This window comes from Rhineura floridana, chromosome 11 (assembly GCF_030035675.1).
Source record: "Rhineura floridana isolate rRhiFlo1 chromosome 11, rRhiFlo1.hap2, whole genome shotgun sequence".
Classification (NCBI taxonomy): domain Eukaryota; kingdom Metazoa; phylum Chordata; class Lepidosauria; order Squamata; family Rhineuridae; genus Rhineura; species Rhineura floridana.
In genome coordinates this window covers 70,420,428-70,440,863 of record NC_084490.1, presented here as the reverse complement: position 1 = coordinate 70,440,863, position 20,436 = coordinate 70,420,428, and the positions used below count along the sequence as shown (strand labels likewise).

Sequence of the window (20,436 nt, the reverse complement as noted above, 5' to 3'; positions counted from 1 at the left end):
CCAGGACCTCCCCCCCCGCTGACCTACCAGGGCTCATCCGGCTATGCCTACAGATAGATCACCGGATGGAAGGAAGGCGCCTGGAAAGGAAGCAGGAGGTCCCGAGATACTCAGCCTCGGCATCCCGCAACAAGACCCTTCCCACTGCAGGGATGGCAGGTAATGCAACTGAGGGACAGGGAGGGGCTAGGCCAAGACTGTCGGAAGAAGAAAAGGAAAGACGACGCCGGGAACGTTTATGCTTTTATTGTTCAAAACCGGGCCATGTGGCCAGAGACTGTGAACTGAAAGGGGGGAAAGCCGAGCCGTCGGGAAACTAGAACACCCAGTCCACGTGCAGGCCGGTGGACTGGGGGCAGCGTTGTATAAAGGCCCCCCAACGATCCAACCTCCCTCAGAGGGGGTGTTGGTCTTGCCTATTCGGATTACAACTTCCAGAGGAGTGGTGTTTAATTCCACTGCCTTAATTGACAGTGGAGCCTCCAGAAATTTTATTGATGCAAAGTTAGTCAAGCGTCATGGAATTTCCTGGTGGAAACTGGACGCTCCCCTAGCTGTGGAGACTATCGATGGGAGACCCCTGAAGTCAGGAGGGGTGACACAAGCCACGGAGGAAGTGAAACTTCAAATCCCTGGGCACGAAGAGTTCATTTCGCTATACGTGTCAGATCTCTCGAACTTTGAGGTGATTCTGGGAATGCCCTGGCTAGCAAAGCATGAACCCAAAATAAGTTGGAAGGAGGCGGTGGTGTGGTTCACCTCACAGTATTGCCAGGAGAACTGTCAACCTGAAGGAATCAAGAACACCTTAGCGGGGGCAGTGCAAGAGATCGAGCAAGTGACCCTGCCGCCAAAGTATGAAGAATTCAAAGATGTGTTTGATGAAAAAGAGGCAGAGACTTTACCCCCCCACCGCCCTTACGACTGTGCGATTGACCTAGTGCCAGGAGCCAGCATCCCATCAGGGAGAATCTACTCTCTCACAGAGAATGAGAGAGAGGCCCTGAAGGAATTCCTGGATAAAAACCTGAGGTGAGGATTCATACGCCCCTCACAATCCCCTGCTGGAGCGCCACTATTGTTTGTGAAAAAGAAGGGGGGTAACTCAGACCCTGTAACGACTATCGCGCATTGAACCAGATCACCATCCCCAACAGCTACCCGCTGCCCCTGATCTCAGAGTTGCTGGACCGACTGCGCTCTGCAAAAATCTTCACGAAGTTGGATTTGAGAGGAGCGTACAATCTGATCAGAATGAAGGAGGGAGATGAATGGAAAACAGGATTCTTGACCGCTTACGGACAGTATGAATACCTGGTCATGCCGTTTGGGCTTTGTGGAAGTCCAGAAATTTTTCAAAAATTCATGAACGACGTGTTTAGAGACTTGTTGGACACGTATGTAATCTGTTACTTAGATGATATCCTGGTGTTCTCAAAGAACCAGGAAGACCACGACCAGCATGTGAAGACGGTGTTGAAGAGACTGAGAGAAAATCACCTGTATGCTAAATTAGAGAAATGTGGATTTGACCTCAAGTCTCTAGACTTCCTTGGATATCGAATCTCAGCGGAAGGCGTGGAGATGGACCCAGGGAAAGTAAGCTGCATATTGGACTGGGGCCAACCTGTCACCAAAAAGGATGTACAACGGTTTTTGGGGTTTGCCAATTATTACAGAAAGTTCATTCCAGGGTTTTCCAAATTAACAGCTCCTCTGACTGACTGTTTAAGGGGGAAGAAGAAGTTTCAATGGACAGAGAACGCCACCGAGGCCTTTGAGGAGCTGAAGAGAAGGTTTGCTACTGAGCCCATTCTGCGCTTTGCTGATCCGAACCGCCCTTTCGTAGTGGAAGCAGATGCTTCAGATTTTGCCATCGGGGGGTCCTGCTACAATTAGACCAAGAAGGGAAGGAGCTGCACCCCTGTGCGTACTTCTCTCGGAAGTTAAAGCCTGCAGAGAAGAACTACACAGTTTGGGAGAAGGAGCTGCTGGCCATCAAGGACTCTTTTGAAAACTGGAGACAATACCTAGAGGGGACCTCTCATCGAATTGAAGTGCGCTCCGACCACAAGAATCTTGAAAGCCTCCAAACAGCCAGAAAGCTGAACCAGAGACAGATAAGATGGTCCCAGTTCTTCACTAGGTTTAACTTCCAGATTACTTACCATGCCCAAGCCAAAAACCAGAGAGCGGATGCCTTATGCAGACAGCCACAATACAAAGAAAGTGAATCCGAGGACCAGCCTCAGTACGTAATCCCGCCAGAGAAATTAACATTGGGAGTATGCCAGCCTTCATGGGAAGAGGAACTCAAAAAGGCACAACAAGAAGATGCAGACATGCTAAAATATCAGCAGGAGACGGGACAAGGTCAAGACTCAGAAGTAACCTTTCACTGGAGAAATGGACTGTTATGGTTCAAAACCGCCAGATATGTGCCAGAAGGGGAATTAAGGCTCAGAATCCTACGCCAGTGTCATGATTCCATCACAGTGGGACACTTTGGGATTTACAAGACCATTCAGAACGTGGCCAAGGACTTCTGGTGGCCTAAAATGCGTCGGGATATTGAGAGTTATGTAAAGTCCTGTTCTGTCTGTCTGCGGACAAAAACACAAACAGGGACACCAGCAGGACTGTTACAACCGTTGCCTGTCCCACACAAACCCTGGAAGGACCTCTCCATGGATTTTATAACTGATTACCCAAGTCCCAAGGAATGACAGCCATCTTAGTAGTGGTGGATCTACTTACCAAAATGGCACACTTTCTTCCTTGTGCAGGGGCCTTAGAGGCTAAAGAAACGGCCAAGTTATTCATAAAAGAAGTCTACCGGCTGCATGGATTGCCAAACAGTGTAGTCTCAGACTGAGGAACTCAGTTCACAGCCAAATTTTGGAGAGCAATGTGGAAACAGTTGCAGACGGAATTAAAACTCTCCTCCGCCCATCACCCCCAGACAGATGGGCAGACGGAACGCTTGAACGCCGTTTTGGAAAGATATTTACGAAGTTATGTGTCCTATCAACAGACTGACTGGGTATCATATTTGCATTTTGCAGAGTTCGCCTACAACAATTCTCTGCACTCCAGCACTCAACAAACCCCGTTCTTCACTAATTATGGATTCCATCCTAAAGTCTTTCCAAGCAGCTCAGAAGGGATGCTGGTACCGGCAGCTGAGAACTTCCTTAAGGAATTGCAAGCGGTGCAACAGACACTGAAACAGCAGTTAAACGAAGCCAAAAAGGAGTACAAGCGAGTTGCTGACCTGCACAGGAAGGAGGGCCCCCCCCTTCAACCGGGAGACCAGGTATGGCTGTCCACCCGCTTCCTCCAGATGCCGGGCAAATGTAGAAAATTACAAGACAAGAGGGTGGGTCCTTTCGAAATAGAAACTCAAATCAATCCCATGGCGTACCGACTGAAACTGCCTGACACGTTTAAATACATCCTGTTTTCCATCGATCCCTCTTAACGAAAGCCGCCCCTCCCAGTGAGTTACGGCCGGAGGAACCTCCTGGAGCTCCACTCCTGGTAAATGAGCAGCTTGAGTTTGAAGTTGAGGAGATCTTAGATTCCAGGATCAGACGCCACAAGCTGCAGTACTTGATTCACTGGAAAGGCTATGGGGTGGCTGACAGATCATGGGAAGATGCAGCTGATGTGCATGCTCCAGAATTGGTAAAACTTTTCCATCAACGTTTTCCCCACCGTCCCAAGCCAGACAAGGGGAGGGGGGCACAGCCTGGGAGGGGGGATGGTGTCGGAAGGCAGAGCTGGGGTCCCAATCCCGGGGAACTGGATCCCGGAGAGTTGGGAGAAGAGTATTCGGATGGATAGCAGAGGGAAGGGGGAGGAACTTCCCCCCTTTGGAGCGAAGACGAAACAGAGGAACTGCCAGTGATAAGGTCGCTTAGCAACGGGGAGCCTGAGCCCTCCCTGGACATTCTCACGCCTCCCCCTCTTTCAGGCTCAGAGCAAGAGGGGAAAGAGGGAGGGCTGCTCACAGCCGAAAAGCGGGGAGGCAGTTTACCATCAGCCCCTCCCCTATCCCCCATCCTGGAATCGGAAACTTCAGAAGAGGAGGGGGTGATGCTTCCCCCCTCACCGCGCACACGCAGACAGCTGAAAAGACAGGAGAGAAGGGGGGGAAGGCGGGCAGTACCTGAGGGGCAGTTAAGGAGGAGCGAAAGATTGCGCGCCCGTTTGGCCCCTTCTTAAAGAACAGGCGGGAAGAAGTCCCTTGCTCTGTCAACTTTCTCCCAATGCCGCAGGACCTGTATCCCTGTATTGCTTCATGAGAAAACGCAGTCTTTGTTTGGACATTACCCTAATAAAACATGAATTAACTACAGCTGTTGGTCTGGTTCCTGAGTCACATCCTGGGCCTGACATACAGGGAGTCAAGTTTAAGCTACTGCGACATTACGGCCTCCCTGTTTGACGTTGGGGGGAAATAGATGTTAAAAGAAATGATGACTGTAATGACCTTGGTTGTATAAGAAGTGTCAACACCATGGAATCATTGTCAAAAAAATCAAGAACCGGGAGTTCTTTTAATGTAGCATCCAACGAGGAAGAGACCAGGGTACACAAACCTTGTCTAGCTTGCCCCTTGCTCTTACTTGGGAAAGCGGGAGTGCAAAATGACACAAACCCTTCGATGTAAATATGATCTCCACACCACGTCTCCTGAAGGAGGATGACATCAAACTTACTCAAATAAGCCAGAAGATTTGGGTCTCAGCTTTTGGGTTTCCATCCCGCAATATTCCAGGATAGGATTTTTAGTGAATGGGGGTCAGATGATGGACGTAGTCTAACTCTTCAATTTTGTCCAGTGGGGCTTGAGGAGCCTTCAGGACACAACAGTTACCAAGGGGAACACAAAAGGCCGAAGACTGAACAGTAGGTACAGAGTAGCAGCTGTTATGAGCTGGAGTATTACACTCATGACTGCACTCATGTGGGTCCAAAAACTGAACAGCCAACCAATCATAGGATTTTGGCTCCTGGTTTATGTATTCATAATACGCCGAGGAATATTGTGGTTCCTCAGTTGTTTTATTTGCCGACAGTGAAGGTGACAATGATAAATTCTCTCCTTTAGATGTACTCAGGGCATCACAGTTCGATAACATCTTTGACGGTTATCTTACAATTATTTCAGGGCTTAGAGTACGGTGGCCCAACAGAGTTGTATTATAACATTCAGTAGAAATGGTGTTGCTCCGAGCTAGGCAGCTAAGTTGGGTTTTTCCTGAGCACCTAGTCTCTTGCACCATAGGTTTCTCAGGAGGAATAAAATACAAGTCAGCCTTGTTATCTGGTACTAACTAACAGGGAACGTTCTGTTTCGGCTCACTCCCCGGATTGACCAAGTTCATAAGGGTGGCCTTCAAGGATGACAGCCGTGTGAGAATCTCACGTTGTTCCTGATTGGGAAGCGCCCCAAAACTATGGATGAGTAAAAGTTCTTCAGGATGAAAATTCCTGAAGCTTGGGACCGTCTCACACTCGGAATGACTCCCTCTGCCTTGCTGAGTCCTGGAATTCGGCCGTCCTAAATTATCAGATCCAGAGTTGGTTTCTGAAAAAGTTGGGAGGGGACCAGTACGGAGAGCAGACTCCTGTGCGTGGCTTCTCCAACCTCAAATTTGAAGGGGCAGAGCAGTTCCCCTTGCTGCGTGTAACCAAAAGCACCGGAGGGGACATGTCCCTGAAGTGTTTTTTAGCCTCTATTCCCCTACTTAGGAACCTCTCCTTACACAAGTAGACTGAGTCCACAATAGAGGCTGACGCAAACGTTACTAAGGCACGGGCTGTTTTAGAGTTATAAAAAAGATACTCGATGTTCGTAAAGGCATCTAGTTTCAAGGGGGACTTGACCATTGGTGACAATATCTTCATTAGATGTCATTTACGATCCTGCTGTGACAACCAGCCATGAGGCTTAGGGTAATTGGAAAAAACCAAAACTCTAACATCCAGCTGGAGACACCACCTTTTGCTTTCCAAGGGTAGTAGTTGATAGCCCTCACAGTATTCACACGCTTCAGCATTATTTTGAGGGACATCACCCCTGGTCGTTGGTTGCACGATTGTCTGGTGCCCAGGTAAAGATGTTCCATTGACACCAGGGGGTGAAACATCTGGGCAGTACAGCTGAGGGGTCCATTTAGGATCAGTCTTAATGGATTTAACTTTATTTCTTTTGTTCACTTGCCCTGATTGAGCGGTCTCCTCACAATCCAATAACTTAAAAAGTTTATTAAAATTCATTTTAGAGCCCTTTCTAAAGCTGCCGGCAGTTTTTATGTTTTTCGTTTTCCTTTTTAAATTTGTTTGAGCCTTGATGTTTTTGCATTTGAAGCCCTTTTTTGTTGTTAGGACCCCGGCGTTATCGGCATGCTTACTGTGAGTGTGAATTGGGCTAGTCGATTTAATCGTATCTGGAGATCGATCACCCTGCTGTTGGACTGCACACGCTGGCAGGCCAGTTGTAGAGCTGAGATCGTGTATGGGGCTAAAGTTCCTGTCCACCCGAATCTTAAGATCCGACTCGGCCTTTAACATAGTAGTGGTAGGGGAGGGCTGGGCGGAACCCCTTAAGCAAGACAATGTTGAGGCCATTAATATTGTCAGCTGACCCATACACTCGGTGAGGAGATTCTTAATCTGCGACAGATCCTCTGTCCAATTCATAAATAGACTTTTAATTAGGTCCAACTGAGATTTAAAAAGTTTATCCACCGTACTGGGATCGGTTTCTTCATAGTATGGTCCTTTGTACGTTGATGTCTGATGAGGGGAGGATAGACAAAACTGAACTGAAGAAGATGAACTATCCACGCTCACATTCTTACCTGGGCAAGGTGGAGTAACGCTTGCAGAATGCCCATATACTTGCGACTGTGCTGGGCTACAAGCCTGCTGGGGATTTACAATAGGAGGGTTAGCATGCTCCAGTTCCACAGCCAAGGAACACTCGCCTGCCCTCATATCGTCCCCAATCGATGGTTTCATCAGGCACTGCGGTCCCAAAGACCAGTCTAAACATTCATTACCGTCAGATACCTTTGAGTCCTAAGATCTCGTAGTAAGCGAGGCACTTAAATTAGAGCCGAAAAAATCTGTAATTTTACGCTGTTTATGTTTTTTAATGACTGCCATAATATCATTCGTCGTGGGGACCAGTCCAAGTTGTTTGTATCCAACTCTGGTAAGTACCATCTCGCCTAAACTTAGAAACCCCAAAAACAGCTTACTCACTTTTGAACCAGGTTTGATTTGTAAGAAACTCTGTTTGTATGGAACTCAGTCCTGTATAAAACTCAGTCTTGCTGAGCCTGGTCACAATTCCTTCGTCAGCCAGCATTCGTGGGCAATCAAACAGTTAACAAACAGTTAGCAGAAGCAGTCAAAACACTTTGGAAGTAATCTCTAAAACCTCAACAACTGGCAAATAAGCTGGAGTTACATACGACACAATCAAACAGAAGGCAAAGAAAGCAAACCTTGAGGACAGCTGGGCGAGATAATGAATTACTCCTCTGCAGTTAACAAGGACAGCCAGTGGAGAACCACACGAGGCTCAAAGGTTACAAGCTTGGGGGTCAACCATCCCAAATAGGTAAACAGATGATCTGTCAAGTGTCAGCAGAGCAATAGACGACTTTATAGTAGTAGGAGAAATTATTTCTTGCAAAACAGCAGGAACGGTCTACTACAGGAACGGTCTACTAGTAGTTCTTATGCGGCAGCCATCTTTCCCCACCAATCTAGTATTCGATTACAAGAGAGGAGGAGGCTTGAGTGCAGATGGAGGCGAACTCCCGATGAATGCAATTATGCCTTGGTAAGTGCCTGTTCTAAGCGATACATAGTAGCGGTGAGGGCAGCAAAAAAGAGCTATTTTGCTGCCACCATTAAGTCATCACTTTCCCGCCCAACGGAGCTTTTTAAAATTGTACGAGGGCTTTTACACTCTGGCCCTCGGGACATTATAGATTCCTCTGTAGCCCGCTGTGACGAGTTCGCTGGGCACTTCCAAGATAAGATCGCATGCATTCGCTGGGACTTAGACTCCACTATTATAGCAGTTGGACCTAATGAAGCGTCCAGAGCACGGTCTTGTCCTTATTTCTTGGATGAATTTCAGTCTGTGCAGCTGGAGGATGTTGACAAGATCCTTGGAATGGTGCGGGCGACCACGTCTGTGCTGGACCCTTGCCCCTCTTGGCTGGTGAAAGCTGGCAGGGGGCCGTCTGGGCCAAGGAGGTGATAAATGCCTCTTTGAGAGAGGGAGTGGTCCCTGACTGCCTAAAAGAGGCAGTGGTGAGACCACTCCTGAAGAAAGCCTCCTTGGACCCAGATAATTTGAACAACTATAGACCTGTGGCGAATGTTCCGTTCCTGGGCAAGGTGCTGGAGCGGGTGGTTGCCGGCCAGCTCCAGGGGCTCTTGGATGACACTGATTATCTTGATTCATTTCAATCCGGTTTTAGGCCCGGTTTTGGTACCGAAACAGCCTTGGTCGCCCTGTATGATGACCTTTGTCGGGAGAGGGACAGGGGGAGTGTGACCCTGTTGATTCTCCTTGATCTCTCAGCTGCTTTTGATACCATCGACCATGGTATCCTTCTGGGAAGACTCATGGAGTTGGGAGTTGGGGGTACTGCCTGGCAGTGGCTCCGCTCCTACTTGGTGGGTCGTCACCAGAGGGTAGTGCTTGGGGAACATTACTCGACACCCTGGACTCTCCATTGTGGAGTCCCACAGGGATCGGTACTGTCCCCCATGCTCTTTAACATCTACATGAAGCCGCTGGGTGCGGTCATCAGGAGTTTTGGGGTGCGTTGTCATCAGTATGCTGATGATACGCAACTCTATTTCTCCTTTTCATCCTCCTCAGGTGAGGCTGTTAACATACTAAACTGTTGCCTGGCCGCGATAATGGACTGGATGAGAAGCTCAATCCAGACAAGACTGAGACGATGTTGGTGAGTGCTTCCCCTGCCCAGATGGTGGATGGTCATCCTGTTCTCGATGGGGTTACACTCCCCTTGAAGGAACAGGTTCGTAGCTTGGGAGTTCTTTTCGATCCTTCCTTGTCACTGGAGGCCCAGGTGGCCTCGGTCGCACGGAATGCTTTCTACCATCTTCGTTTGGTAGCCCAGCTACATCCCTATCTGGACGGTGATGACCTCACCTCTGTTGTTCATGCTCTGGTAACTTCTAGATTGGACTACTGCAATGCGCTCTACGTTGGGCTGCCCTTGAAGATAATTCGGAAACTACAGCTAGTCCAGGATGCAGCGGCCAGACTGTTGACGCGGACCAGAAGGTCCGCTCATATAACACCTGTTCTGGCTCGTCTGCACTGGTTCCCTATTTGTTTCCGGGCTAGATTCAAAGTGCTGGTTTTGACCTATAAAGCCTTACACGGCATGGGACCGCAATACCTGGTGGAACGCCTCTCCCAATATGAACCTACCCGTACACTGCGCTCAACATCTAAGGCCCTCCTCCAAATGCCATCTCATCGAGAAGCTCGGAGGGTGGGGACTAGATCTAGGGCCTTTTCGGTGGTGGCCCCCAAATTGTGGAATAGTCTCCCCGATGAGGTGCGCCTGGCGTCGATGCTGCTATCTTTTCGGCGTCAGGTGAAAACCTTTTTATTCTCCCAGGCATTTTAAAGTGTATTTTAATCTGTTTTTAAAGTGTATTTTAACTGTACTTTTAGTGTTGTATTATGATGCTGTTTGCTTTTTGTTGTTATTTGTTTGTTTTTGGTTTTTGACTTTATTATGTTTATTGTAGTTATATATTGTGTTGTTTTTATCTCTTATGTACACCGCCCAGAGAGCCGTGAGGCTTAGGGCGGTATATAAATGAAATAATAAATAAATAAATAAATAAATTATAGCCCTCTTCTAAATTGCAATTAAGGACAAATAGAATCCTTCCAGATTCATTTGGCTTGGGGGGAAGTACAAGACAGGGCTGCCCTCTTTCTCCATTGATGTTTGATCTATGTTTGAAACCGGTGGCATGCAGAATAGACAGAATAGGGTGTTTTCCTGAGGATGATGGATGCCATTCCTGATAGGGATGAGACCTTGTACTGGAAGGAACAGGCAGGGTCCACTAAAGCCTTTTGCCTCCCCTCCAAGGGGAGAAGTGATCCCTCTCACAAGCCCTACCCTGCCTGTGATGGTTGGGCCCTCTTGTTCTCTCTCACATATATGCCTTTCCTTGATTTTGTGCCTTTCCTATTATCTATTTGCTGAGCCTGTGTTTTTTATTATGCTTCCTCCTCACCCTATTTGGTTTTTGTTATACTGGGTGCAATTTTTTACCTCAGTACATACTTAAATGAAATAAAATAACCCATGGTGCTTGTTTGTTTTTCCTACAACCCTTCAATACTAGTTGGAGGTCTGAGTGGGTTCTCTCTGTGAAGTTTTTGAATTGGTCTAGTTTCCCCTTGTTTCTGCCTTGATGGCTGATGTGGGGTCCCTGTGGAATATGCTCCCAAGTGAAGTCCATCTGACGCCTTTGTTGTCATCTTTTCTTTGCCAGGTAAAGACCTACCTTTTCTCCCTGGCATTTGATAGATTGAGACTTTGTTTTAATAACCTGTCGAACCTTCCTGAGGCTGCGGCTTTGTGGGAGTGCTATTGCTGTTGTTTTGTTGTTGTTTATTATGTTTTATAGTGTGTTTCTTTTTGTTTTAACATTGCAAATGTCGCTTGCGGACCTTTGGGTATCAAGCGGCGAATGAATCTAATAATAATAATTTACCCAGAGTTTGTCAGCTGGAGCAAAGGGTGCTAATCAAGATTTTAGGAGACTGTGTTAATCACTCAAGTTTGTAATGCCTAAAGTTAGAACTCAGTGTAGGGGCCAATGTATCCCCTCTTCCTGGTGCTTTAGCAGTTCCCATGGCATGGCAAGTTTCTGCCAGCACATGTGAATTTGAGAAGCTTCATCTAGCTGGAGCAGCTTCTTTCTCAGAGTTTTGGTTAATGTCATGCCATTCTGGACTGTAGTTAACTAACTTTACTGGTGTCCATTAGGCATGTTCTTTCTCATCTGATTGCAGGATGTAAGGTGACATCAGCCTGATGGTGTTGGGCTATAAACTGGTCTGATGGTTGTGGTTTCTTCCATGGTCTTTTCAACAGCTTTTGCTTCCATTCTAGCAAAGGGGAGAATTCAGATGTCCATTTCAGACCTGGCGTAAAGGGAGCTACAATGGTAGTTGTTTTCTCTCCAATTAATGGTGTGAGTGAGTGGGAGGAGCTGAGGAGACTGATCCTGATCACATATGCCAGCCTGTTCAGTTGGGATGCTATTCCCATCCAGGTGGTCACCCTGGGGACGGCAGCCTAGGGTTTCAGGTGATTTGCCTGGACCTCAAGTCTTTGGCTTTGGATGTTCAGGTGCCCATCTGTTGATCCAAGGTTTTAGACACTCTGCTTGCCTCAAAGCGGGCCTCAAGCAATGGGGTATCCAGCTCTACCTGGAGGTGTTATCGTTTCTGAAGCTGACCCAGCAGCACTGGAAGTTAAAATGTGCTAGGGGTTTTCTCCAAGAGGGGGTGAATAAGGGGCTGGGCTACAGCACCACTAAAATACAAGTTGTCATTTTAAGCAGTGTCCCAACTTTGTCCTCACATTTCAACCACAAGCATCTCATGAAAGGTTTGGCCTTGGTTTCTCTCCAGGGGTCCACCAGTTTCTCACTTGTGGTTTGAATTCTGTCCTCACTGTGCTGATGGCTACTTGCTCATAGCTTGTGTTTTGTTTTTCCATCCTGCTAATGTGGTGTTGCAATCTGATACATCTTTCATTCCTAAGGTCAGAATAGTGTTTCATTGGTCCCAGTAGGTGGGGCTGTCTTATTATGTAAGAACTCTTCATGCTCACACAAGTGCATGTAGTATACCTTAGATGTCAGGAGGGTACTATGGTTTTATCTAGAGACCTAGGACTTGGGGAACTCCTGAGTCTTGGTTTGTGGCTTTCACCAACCCTTCTGCTAGGAGGAAGGTCCCTTCCTCTTCTGTTTCTGGGTAGTTCAGGGATGCATAGCCCAGCCTGTGTGGCATTGCACAAACAACCACAAAGTGGTATAATGGTGCAGCAGCTTCAAGTGTCTTTAAGGGTAGTTTTCCTGTTCTGGAAATTTGTAGAGCAGCAATTTGGGCTTCCCCTCACAGTGTTGAGATACTAAAAACTGGGTGCTTTTTTGTCATTAGCTGTAGTCTTTGATAGGAAGGTCCTTCAGAAGGCTGTAAAGCAATGGGGTGAGAGGCAGAGGAAGCCCACCCAGGTATTTGAGGCTGCTGTGTTATATCCATATCAGGAATGTCATCCAACATCCTCAGGTAAAAATGGAAACTTGTCTTACCATGAATTTCTGTTTACTGGGGATGATGGGGGACATTCCATCCACCTCTCCTTCATGAGCTGGCAACCTGAGAGGTGTGGTTTATGGCTCCTGCTGCTGCTATCCATATGCTTAGGCATTTTTCTGGCCTTTCCACGTGTGTGTGCTCCATTGGGTTTGAGGCAGCTGTCCTATTTTGGTGTGGTTAAGCCCTTTTTTACTGCGCTTCTCTGTTCCTTGTGGGTTTCTCTTTTTCTGTTCCATACAATTTCTGAAAGTTAGGTTTCAAGGATCAATAGAGTTAAAGTTGGAGTGTCAGTGTGAGGTCGAGGAGTTGTCTGCTTTGCCAGTCAGTCTGGTGAGAGGGATGACTCATCCCCCTGGAGAGAAGGCAAAAGGCTTTTGTGAACCCTGCCTGTTCCTTCCAATAGGAGGCATCATCCCTATCGGGAATATCATCCATCATTCCCAGTAAACAGAAATTCATGGTAAGACAAATTTATGTTGTTTATGGCTTTGGTTATGAGCAAGTAGAATTTAAATTAGCTTTGTAGGTGGTTGACTTGTTACAATGTATTAATAGACTTGAAACATCTACACTAGAATTTATACAAATAGTTGTTTAGCTGGGATTTCAGTGTATACGATAAATTGATTAAAAATAATGCCAGTGGGCATTAAATCAGCCACTTTGTATAAAAATTGGCAATTCTGTTGGTGCCCAGAGGTCAAAACATATCTAGGCATCTTGATTCCAAGAGATATTTCTCAGATTATTAAAATGAATTTAAATAGGTTGATAATAGAGATTCCTGGTGATTTTGAAAGATAATAATGTATGTGAAGCTATTGGAACACTCCAAAATATAAATGCCAGTTATTCCCATGTTGGAGAATGGGCGAGGTATGTGGGCTCAGTGTGGACCGAGAGCCTAGTCCAAATCTTACTTCAGCTGTAGCCTCACTGGGTCCTCTGACACAAGCCAGTATCTCTCAGCCCAGCAACTGCAGGATGGAAATAATGATGCTGAGTCACTTTCTTGGGCTGTTTGTAAGGATGGCTGAACATACATGAAGCACCTTTGACATATGAAATGTACTTACTTTGGGGTCTGGCTCCCAGGGCAACTCCATCTGGCCTCCAGCATCCGTACTAGATTGTAATAAAAGTATGTGGGAAGCTTTGTCCGTAGTTTCGTTTGTGGGGGAAAGAAGCAAGGAAACTCTGTGGGTCTCATACAATTGAAAAGGCAAAGTGTTGCTGTTCTCTGCCTCTTGTGTAAATCTTTCAGAAAGCACGTTAGTTTCTTGGCTGCCCCCATCAATGTCTTCACGTGCTATCCATGTGAATGAGCTCCACCCCTGTAATGCTTCTATCAGAGGATCTGTTCATGTGTGTTGGGGTTGGATTGTCCAGTGTCCAGATCAGTACCAGGAGAATATAGTCTCTCCTGAGAAGACAGAAGCTGGGCATCCCTAATTTTAAAGAAACTGCTTGTCTAGGAATCTAATACAGAGAGGAAACAAAATAAAGATACACTTTCCAAACTAGGTTTTCTGCAGTTTGCTTCCAGATTGGCGGGAGCTTGCATGGAGCTGAGCCATTGTATGGAATGTGTGCTTTCCAAGGAACAACAGAATCAGGGATTTTGCCTCCCTCCCTCCCTCCCTCTGAAAGGAGACTTCTGAAAGGTGGCTCATCTCTGCTGTCACAAGAAGCTGTTTCCTGGAGGCACCAGTTTTGAGTTGCTTTTTTAGCTCCCATTTGAGTTTTAACTCCTCCCTAACTGTGCCACTTTGTGTACACACACTACTGTGTGCTAAGGAGAATTGGGGGTAGGGAAGAGAAATCGAGGTATTGCATTCATGCAACTGCTAAATCTAGGAGACAGTTTGAGTGCCCAGCTCTTCCCTGTAGCTTAAGACCTGGCCCTATTAGAGCATATTCCCAGTCATTTAATTTGCCAGTCTGTTTTACGAAAGCCAGTGTTGAGCTTAAAAGGAGCAATGTGGGGAGGGGGAAAGCCTGCTAGGAGAGGGAAATGGTAGCAAGCTTCAAAGAAGTTCAAGTGCTTACTTCTGTGAGGAGGGCTATTGAAAATTATTTGGCAAAGAAACCAGCAGTCCAAAGAGTGTGCTTGGTTTGGGCTTTTGAATATCTCTTTCCTCTTCTTGAACTTTTTGATACCAGAGAGTGGTTTCTCGGTTGATGTGTGATGTACTGGTGTATGTTGGTTGTGCTTTTTTTATGCGTGTGGGTGGTCATAAAGCATTTTTAAAAAATTTGCTGAGCAACATAATTTAGAAGTCTACGGGTTGTGTGAGAAATGATTTGATCAGTCATTGGGAGGACTAGGATTGGTCTGTACATTGTGATTTGATTCACTACCTAAAAGATTATGTGTAACCCTTTGAATACAGCTCTGGGAGAGTTGTCCGCCTCCCCCAGAAAACTGCACATATGACTGGAGTAGTTCTGTCAGTGACTCAAGTGAATTGATCTGTTGAAACTATAAAGCAGCCTGGGTGTTGCAGCTTGGAGTTGCAAAGGACTGGAAGAGGTAAAGAACAAACTCTTCCATGAAAGAGTAGCTATATTTTAAAATGCCATCTTGTTCTTCTGACTGCTGCCTTTTTCATGCTGTCTTTTCCTCATAACATTACTTCAATCCATCCTGCCCCACAAATAATTGTTTTGTCTTCCTGGGTACTAGAATATGCCTCTTAAATATTAGGTTAACACAGGGTTACATCTTGAAGCTGTGCATTTGAACCTCTGGGGAGCAGTTTTTGTTAATCCTGTTTAAGTGACATAAGGCAACAAGTAACCATCCATCTAACTGAGGGCCACAGAGAGCTTGGTAACTATAGTCTCTTCTCATTAGTAAGAGCATACTAATATTGGGCTGAAGGAAGTGTGAATAATGTTAGTCATCGATCTTTTGATTTTAAACTGCAAATGAAGTGATCAGAAATTAGTACCAAACAAAACAGGATAGATTTTTAACTGAGTTTTACTGTAAAACAATGAAGGCCCTCCTCTGAAGACTGTGGGGTTAGAACCTCCCTCCCTCTCAAATGTTTCTGAAGCCCTGGTGTTGGATAGTGTTAATTTTTTAATTACTACTACTAGAAGCTTTTTTGCCTGCTTAATACATTATCTAGTTGTGTCATCCAGGGGTGTGGAGTCAGAGTCGCGGAGTTGGAGTCAGAAGCAATTTTGGGTGGAGTCGGAGTCGGTAGAAATGTACAGACTCCGACTTCAAAATAAAATTAATATTTTAATTTTAATTAATATTAATGTATTAATATTAATATTAATATTTATTTATTTATTTATTTATTATTATTATTTATTGCACTTTTAAACCACCCTTTAGCAACAGGCTCTCAGGGTGGTGTACAACAGAATAAAACCACATTTAAAAGCCAGTGAATGTGGATTACAACATATAGATATAAAAACACAATTAAAAACAGATTAAGACAAAATTAATAGAAATTACAATTAATTAACTATAAAATAAAATTAAAACTAGAATTAAAATGCCTGGGCAAAGAGGTAGGTCTTTACCTGGCGCCGAAAAGATATCAAAGAAGGCGCCAGGCGTATCTCATCAGGGAGGGCATTCCATAATTCGGGGGCCACCACCGAGAAGGCCCTAGATCTCATTATTGCTCTCTGGGCCTCCTTGTGAGTTGGAACCCGGAGAAGGGCCTTCGACGTCGAGCGCAGCGAACGGGTAGGTTCATAATGGGAGAGGCGTTCCATCAGGTATTGCGGTCCGGTGCCGTTAAGGGCTTTATAGGTAACAACCAACACTTTGAATCTTGCCCGGAAACGTATTGGTAGCCAGTGCAGTTGGGCCAGGACAGGTGTTATATGATCAGATCTTTTTGTCCGAGTGAGAACTCTGGCCGCAGCATTCTGCACCAGCTGAAGTTTCCGAACCGTCTTCAAAGGTAACCCTATGTAGAGTGCATTACAGTAGTCCAATCTAGAGGTTACCAGAGCATGGATAACTGAGGCAAGGTTCTCCCTGTCCAGATAGGGTCGTAGTTGGGCTACCAGCCGAAGCTGGTAAAACGCATTCCGTGCCACCGAGGCTACCTGAGCCTCCAGAGACAGGAGCGGATCTAATAAGACCCCCAAACTACGGACCTGCTCCTTTAGGGGGAGTGTAACCCCATCTAGGGTAGGTCGGACATCAACCATCTGGGCAGAGGGCCCCCCCGCCAACAGCATCTCAGTCTTGTCAGGATTGAGTCTCAGTTTATTAGCTCTCATCCAGACCATTATCGCGACCAGGCAGCGGTTTAGTACATTAACAGCCTCACCTGAAGAAGATGAAAAGGAGAAATAGAGCTGCGTATCATCAGCATATTGCTGAAAACGCACTCCAAAACTCCTAATGACCTCGCCCAGCGGCTTCATATAGATATTAAAGAGCATGGGGGACAGAACTGAGCCCTGTGGGACTCCATATTGGAGTACCCAGGGCCTCAAGTAATGCTCCCCAAGCACCACCTTCTGGAGACGGTTCTCGAGGTAGGAGCACAGCCACTGCCAAGCAGTGCCTCCAACTCCTAAATCCGCAAGTCGCCGCAGAAGGATACCATGGTCGATGGTATCAAAAGCCGCTGAGAGATCAAGGAGAACCAACAGAGTTACACTCCCTCTGTCCTTCTCCCGACAGAGGTCATCATACAGGGCGACCAAGGCCGTTTCTGTACCAAACCCCGGCCGAAAGCCCGATTGAAATGGATCCAGATAATCAGTTTCATCCAAAAGAGCCTGGAGCTGGCGAGCGACCACACGCTCTAGGACCTTGCCGAGAAAAGGAACATTTGCTACCGGTCTATAGTTGTCAAGATTGTCGGGGTCCAAGGAGGGTTTTTTTAGGAGCGGTCTCACCACCGCCTGCTTTAGGCAGAGTGGGACCACTCCCTCTCGTAAAGAGGCATTAATCACCTCCTTGGCCCAGCCGGCTGTTCCATTTCTGCTAGCTTTTATTAGCCACGAGGGGCAAGGATCCAGAGCAGAAGTGGTCGCCCGCACCTGTCCAAGCACCTTGTCCACATCCTCGAGCAGTACCAACTGAAATTCATCCAATAAAACAGGACAAGACTGTGCTCCGGACACCTCAGTGGATTCAACTGCAACAATATTGGAGTCAAGGTCCCGGCGGATGTTCATGATCTTGTCTTGGAAGTGTCTCGCAAACTCGTTACAGTGGGCTATTGATGGTATCGTTGCGTCCTGAGGACCAGAATATAAAAGTCCCCGGACAATTTTATAAAGTTCCGCTGGGCGGTTAGAAGATGACTGAATGGAGGCAGCAAAGTACTGCTTCTTTGCTGCTCTCACTGCCTTCACATAGAGTTTGGTAGAGGCCTTCACAAGTGCATGATTACAGGCGTCGGGAGTTCGTCTCCATTTGCACTCAAGCCGTCTCCTATCTTGCTTCATCACTCTTAGCTCCGAGGTATACCAAGGAGCCAATTGAGCTCTGCAGCGGAGAGGGCGCACCGGGGCGATCGCGTCATTAATATACATTTGCCATTTATGAAGGAATCAGAGTCTGAGTCAGACAGAAAAAAAATTAATATACATTTGCCAGTCGAAGGTTTGACATACCGACTCCACAGCCCCGGTGTCATCTGTGCCCAGCCTCCTGGAGAAGAGCAACGAATGTTGCAAAAGCGGTGTTCCAGGTGCCTGGGAATTCAAGAAGCCTCAAGCACACAAGTGCAGATGTGTTCTTGAGAACAGAATTCAGCTTTCTGAGAATTTTGGTTTTCTTTTAAAAAAATGTTTCTAGTCCTTATGAGTAGAGATAAAAGTACGTTTAAGTTTAATGCCAGTTAAAATACTAGAATCCTGTGTGTATATGTGGGCACCTGAGTAAAGTTTCAGTGTCCTGCAAAACTCCTTGCTTCTTTCCAGAATAATTTTTGCAAATTATGCTTAGTCTACATTATTTGTACAAGTCTAGGAATTCAGATTTTTGGTACAAAATTTGGATAGCATCTGCGTATAGAGCTCCACTATTGTAGTACAGAATACATACAGCACTAATCAGGTATCATAAGTGTTCAGTTTGGTTTTTTATTTTCTTTTTTAAAATGCAAGACTGCTATTTTTAAAGCATATCGTTTTTGTATTACAGGATGTAAAAGTCTTTAGTGAAGATGGGACATCCAAAGTGGTTGAGATCCTAGCAGATATGACGGCTCGGGACCTCTGCCAGTTACTCATTTACAAAAGTCATTGTGTGGATGATAACAGCTGGACCCTGGTGGAGCATCACCCTCTCCTAGGATTAGGTAGGGAAGAAAGTCTGGCTTAAACCTGGATGTCCAATACATAACAATAAATGGGTTTACTTTTTCCAGGTGATCTGTTATAAGTACTAGTAATGGATTTCTGTCTGTAAGAGGAGAAGACTATGCAAAAGTTTCAATGGTAGTTGTTTGAGCTACATGAAGAGTGGCTGGGGTAGTGGTGTTGATTTTGATATCTGTTTAATACAGGATATCTGATGAGTATGGAAATTCATGTATAGATTCTGACAATCCCAGATAAATTTTATGAATGTCCCAAAATTTGGAGCTCTTTCTCTTACGCCCCCCTTTTTGGACATATATGCAAGTGAATGTTGTCAATTGTGTTAGGTGGCAATATTCACTGATTGTGTATCTGACTTTTGGGGAGGTGACATTTACAAATTGTATCCGGGCATTCACACATGAATGCTGACACTCATCAAATGTTGGAAATGCTTTGTAATAATGGTTTTGTGTGTGTGCGTGTGTGTCCTTGACTTTGGCAAATAAACAATTTATACAAATATATCTGGACTCCCAGCAGAGAGTTTGGTTTCCTGGTCAGCTCAGCTAATCATCAGCTGAAAGGCTTCGGTCTTGAGTACACTGTGTCATTGCAGTCTACCTAAGAAAATCCTGACCCAGGTAGAGAGAGATACTTTCTTGGACTTGGTTTCAGGGAAGTGAAAATGACAACACCTCTTTATGATGCATCATGGCAAGTTTTGCATAAACCTTGGCACCTCTCTTTTCTAAGCAGCAGCAGCCCTTGTGCCTGATTGAAATTAAGATGTTCACAGTTGGTGAAGGATAACAGTGGGGACCTGGTTTAATGGCATGCATGGCTGGCTCCAAAGGGTGGCCAGATGGGGTCCTGGCCAAGGGCCCCTGCGGCTAAAGGGGCCCCTGAGGGGCCTTTCCGCTCCCTTTCTGTGATTCACGGCAGGATCGCTGCCACAGATCGCATGCTGAGAGCTCCAGAGCACCCCCATTCCCTTGCTTCAACCTATCTTTCTTTGCTGTTTAGTTGCACGTGCAGCGCTGCTATCAAGATGGTAGCAGAAGTTTCCTTAATGGGCTGAAGCCTCTGCCACCATCTTGGCTCATGGCAGGGAGTGGAGAGGCCCACATGTCTGGGGCCAGCCCTGATGGCATATACCTGGAAAGATCTCAGATACTGCTTGATGTGTCTCGTATCTTTTCTTTAAAATTTGTTAGTGGTGTGTTGTGCTACATAACTTCAGCCTCTTGCTCAAAAGAGATTATAGAAAAATGTGCCCATGTATTAAAACATTGACAGTGAATTTCATTTGGGTAGCTGCTACTCAAAGGCAATAAAAGCTATCACTAGGCAGGGGAGAAAAAGTAGTCATCAAGCTGTTAGTTAAATTTGTTAGACCTTTTATAGGAGGGGCCATTTTTCATATTTGTGACGTCTTAAATGAACACCAATAACTAAAGATATAATATAAGCTAGATACTCACATTTTGCAAATCTACAACATTCTTCTGATTTGGCTTGACTTTAAAAAGTCATTATATATATACATTCACCTTTTCTATGTAGATAATGATGTAAATTTGTGGTTTTTTTTAAAAAAAGTCAACTACGTAATTAATGAAAAGTAGTGTATTTTAGAAAGAGACTAGTGGACTAATACATATGGAAGAAAACAATGCAACAGACATGTTCACATTTTGAGCGAT

General features: G+C 45.8%; 1 protein-coding gene across 9 annotated transcripts in view; it reads left to right on the top strand.

The window, feature by feature from the left end:
• GRB10 (growth factor receptor bound protein 10) overlaps positions 1 to 20,436 on the top strand; it is a 267,426-nt gene that overhangs the window by 152,884 nt on the left and 94,106 nt on the right. For all 9 annotated transcript variants that reach the window (XM_061590044.1, XM_061590039.1, XM_061590042.1 and 6 more), the window contains one exon: positions 18,573 to 18,729. In XM_061590044.1, the coding sequence (XP_061446028.1) occupies positions 18,573 to 18,729 (157 nt within the window). The remainder of the gene's footprint in view (positions 1 to 18,572; positions 18,730 to 20,436) is intronic.